General features: G+C 68.0%; 1 protein-coding gene across 1 annotated transcript; it reads left to right on the top strand.

The window, feature by feature from the left end:
- Window positions 1-1,273: 1,273 nt before the first annotated feature.
- Window positions 1,274-4,051, top strand: LOC123935939 (testis-specific Y-encoded protein 1-like). The gene is made up of 5 exons (XM_045996788.1): window positions 1,274-1,825; window positions 3,178-3,255; window positions 3,417-3,528; window positions 3,730-3,875; window positions 3,980-4,051. The coding sequence occupies exons 1-5, from the start codon at window positions 1,274-1,276 to the stop codon at window positions 4,049-4,051; spliced, it is 960 nt and encodes a 319-aa protein (XP_045852744.1).
- Window positions 4,052-4,264: the final 213 nt, after the last annotated feature.

Here is a 4,264-nt window from a genome sequence, read left to right as displayed (position 1 = left end):
GACCCCCTCCCCACCCCCCCACACACACCCTGGAGCGACCCCACAGGAGGGCAAGGACCTGGTGAGTACCAGAGAAAGGGCACATGTGCCGTCAAGGCTCACTTGGCCATCCCCTCCCCGGCTGGCACTCCACTCAGCCACGGACACACACTAAGGGAGAAGTTGGAGCAGAGTGGGAAGGAAGACTGAGAGAGCCCCCGCATCAAAGTCAGGCGTCGGAAGAGGACGCAAGGAGCAAAAGAGAGCCAGACAGAAAACGGAAAGGGGTCGCGCAGAGCAAAGTAGCCGGGGCGCGCGTTTTACCCGTGGCTGGGTCCGAGAAAGAGGCAGTTTCTCTTTGGACTAAGCGTCTGGCCCCTTGGCATGCCGCCGGGGCCCAGTCCCGGAGCTCACTGGGGCCGGCCTAGCAGCTCTGTACGCACCCTGGTGGCCAGGCACCTGGGCCCCCTTGCGAAGAAATTTCAGGGGAAGTACTCGGTGTGCAGTTTCCTTCTCTTAAGGACAGCTGGGGCAGGGGTGGGGCGGCGGGGGTTGGGGTCGGGAGGCCGATGGTCCCTGCGCCCAGCCCCTTGGGGGCGCCCCGGCTTCCCCCCCACCCCCCCACCCCCGGGCAGGTCAAGGGGAAATCCAGGTGACAGCGACGCGGCCGCCCTTGGAGCACCAGCCGCTGACCCCAGGGCTTTCCCCCACTTGCGCTAAGAGGTGCGCGGGAGGCTTTCGGGCGGCGCGCAGGCACTGGATTCAGCCGCTGGGTTTCAATTCCTGGTGCCAGCCGAGGGGGTCCCAGGTGGACGGGTGAGAAAGGGACCGTGGGTCTGTGATGCCAGGGCACTCGCGGGAAAGGCCTGAGCGGTGTCTCTGAAGAAAACGTTTGGGGTCGCGAGGCGCGCAGGCCACAGTGGAGGACGGCCACTGGCGGGCTCCCTGGCTGGCTCTTGCGCGCGCAAGGGAAAGGCTGGTGGTGGCCACGCCCCCTGGCCTATCACTGGTTGGACCCGGAGCTCCCAGCGTTCTGCGCGGGGCTCAGAGTCTCCATCCAGCCCAGGCCGCAGGCGTGGCCGCCCAGGCCCCCCCCACGCCCGCCCCTGCGCCGGCGCCGGCGGCCCCCGCCCCCCACCGCCACGCCGGGCGCTTTGCGCACGCGGGCTTCAGGCCGGCGCACTCTGATAGGCGGCTGCTGCCCACCGCCCTTCCCGGGCGCGGGAGCTGCACCTGCCGGCCCCGCCTCCATTGCCTTCCCTCCGCAGCTGCCTGGGCTCAGGGCCGCGGCCACATGGAGAGTGAGTCGAGGTCCGCGGAAGGCGGGGCTGCCCCAGAATCCGGGAGCACCTTGGTCCCAGACGGGGGCGGTGAGGAGGCGGCGGCCCTCAGGGAGACCGGCTCCTGCGGGCACGCGGGGGCGCTTCTGGCCCCAGAGGCTGCGGGGGTGGTGGCAGAGGCTGTGCGGGAAGCTGAGGCCCAGCAGGGCACAGAGGAGGCCGGCGCGGGGGAGGAGTTGGTGCTGCTGGTGGAGGACGTCATGGCGGTGGTGGAGGTGGAGGCGGTGGAAGACGAGGTGCTGGCGGTGGAAGACGAGGAGGTGGCGCCAGCACCGCCGGTCGAGGAGCCCAAGGAGCTGCCGCAGGCGGAGCCGGTGCCGCGGGCCGACACAGCCGGCGCCCCACTGGCCGCGCTGGAGGTGGTTCAGGAAGCGCTCCGCTCCGTGGACGCCCAAGCCACCAGGGCCTACATGCGGCTGAAGCGCAGGGTGCATCAGAAGCGGAGCTGTCACCTGGCGCGAAGAAGGGCCATCATCCAGGCCATCCCTGGCTTCTGGGCACACGCCGTATCCTTCCTCCTGCTGGCTGGGTTTTGGCAGCTGTGGAGGAGAGTGGGAGCAGGGCGGCAGGGAGCAGGGCCACAGCCAGGGGCAGGAGAGCTGCGGGGATGGGCCCGGCTCCGGCAACCATGGGCCCCACCCACCTCCAGCCGTAGGGACACCCCCAGCAGTGGGCCCACCCCCCAGCAGTGGCCCCAGCCTTGTACTGCGCAGCATAGCGGGCCAGGGTCCAGCAGCGGGTGGTCCCCGGCCAGGTGGGTGGGGGCGGGGGTGGGGGGGGGTGTGGGCGTTGTGGGGGAAAGGCAAGGGCTGAGACCTGTGCTGTCCTCCCTGAGCAGAAGCCGCGGGCCAGTGCTTTGGGGCCGCAGCACCCCAACACGCCTCTGCGGTCCCGGAACCCGTGTCAACTCTCTCGATTCCTAGCGAAGCCCAGTCACACTTGTCTCAGAGCAGATGTCGGAAGGAAAGGGTTTGGGGGGTACCTGGGGCAGATGGAGAGGCTGCCCACTTCATTCCCTGTCCTTCGAAACCCGTATTGTTCCCGTTCCCGAGTTGACGGCAGACCCAGGGTTGTGTGCGCTTGCACCCACTGAGAGTCAGTCAGCAGGCTGCCAGGCTTCAGCGGACCCCAGGACCCGGGACACGGTGCAGCGGGTGCTACGCACTCGGCCTCCCCAGGCCCTCCTGGGCAGGCCGAGGCCCCCGGCCCAGCTGCTCACAGACACGGTTCCTCCCTTCCTGCCTCAGCCTCTCCATGTCCCCCACCCTGTCTCTCTGTCTCTCTGCTCCCTGCCCACCCTCTGTGTCTCTTCGTCGGGACTTGGGTGTCCCTCTCTCCCCTCCTTCCCGCCGGGTCCTCCGACCCTCTCTCGCTGACGCTGCCGGGCTCTTGCTTGGGACCCTGGGTGTGCAGCCATGCTGCAAGTGAGCGGAAGAGCCCCCTTGTGGCACAGGAGGTCCCGCAAGGGCCCCGGGCTTCAGGTGAGCAGCCAAGCCAACAGGGCCGTGAGAGGGGGACCGAGCACATCCAGACAGCCAAGGAGGTGACTGACTGCCTCCTGGCACAGCCGACCACGGGCACGGGCCAGAGGGACGTAGGAAGGGAGAGCAGGCAGGCTCTTGGTCTTGCCCTGCGGGGCCCCGTCAGCCTCAGCCCTGTTGATCCTCGAAGGCCGGCGACGCCCCAGCGCAGAGCACGGGTGATGACGGGGCACGCGCTGAGGAGGTTGGGAGGGAGGCAGTGCCTGCTGTTTCCGCACACGCCGCATCGGGTCCCTGGCTCTGCGTCGGGAAGGGCCGGGTCGCCCCTGCTTCTCTTTCCGGACCACTGGACCTGGAGGCTCCTTGACCCAAGGCAGATCCTGAATCACCCCCAGATATCAGCCGTGAAAGGTGACCAGGACCCAGACATGCTCAGCTACTTGACCGATTTAGAGGTTCGCCCCGGAGACTGAGGCCGGCGGCCGTGCCTTGGGAGTGGGGTGTGAGCCCGAGGGGGTGCGGCCGAGTTGCTCGGAGCCGCGGTCAGTCAGTCACTCAGGCCAGCCAGGGGACACGTCCCCCTCCCCCTCCCCCTCCTCTGTCTCTGCCGGGGCAGGTGGAGGAACTGGGTCGTCCCAAGTACCGCTGCAGGTTGATGTTTTACTTTGGGAGCAACCCCTACTTCCGGAACGATGTGATCGTTAAGGAGTATCACCTTAGCATTGCCGGTAGGAGTGGGCTTGAGCTTCGGGGGAGCTGGCGGAGGGCCGCCGGGCACGCGGGCCCGGGAGCGGGAAGGGAGGAGGACGGGGGACTCGCGGCGGGCGAGGGGTTTGGCACCGGAGCGGGAGAGCTTGTAGGTTGAGAGGCGAGAGCGGGCGTGGGTCCTAGGCCATGGAGAGCCTCCCTTAAGTTTCCTCGCCCTGCAGGATATAGGGCCACTCGGTGCACTCCAGTCCAGTGGTTCTGGGATTATGAACGTGGAGCTGCCAGCCGCAGGCGAGACACCAGCAGCCTGAACTTCTTCAACTGGTTGTGTGACCCCCGCTGCCCGGGATCCGACAGGATCGCCGAGGTGAGGCCCCTGCAGCCTGGGTCAGCAACGGTGATGCTGGAGTCCCGGCTGCTGGGGAACGGGCCGGGGGCCCCGTGCTCAACTGGCCTTTTGTCCCCTACCAGGTCATCGTCGAGGACCTGTGGCCCAATCCCTTGCAGTACTACCCGAGGCAGGAAGGCAGCCTGTGGGGATGAGCGGAGCGGAGCGGAGGGCCTGTCGGTGAGGAGCCCGGAGGGCTGGGTCCTGAACTGTGTGTGGAGGGTGCCGGGGACAGTCAGTTGAGTGGCGGAGAAACTGGAGGCTCGGAGGAGCCTGGGCCCACGGAGCAGGTGGCAGGGTGGGAAGTGAGCCCGCGGGAACTCAGAGCACCCACACGGGGCGGAGGATGTGTCTAGTCCGGCAGCTTC

The sequence above is a fragment of the Meles meles genome, chromosome Y, assembly GCF_922984935.1.
Source record: "Meles meles chromosome Y, mMelMel3.1 paternal haplotype, whole genome shotgun sequence".
In the NCBI taxonomy this organism is placed as follows: Eukaryota; Metazoa; Chordata; class Mammalia; order Carnivora; family Mustelidae; genus Meles; species Meles meles.
This window is presented reverse-complemented; position numbering and strand designations above follow the sequence as displayed.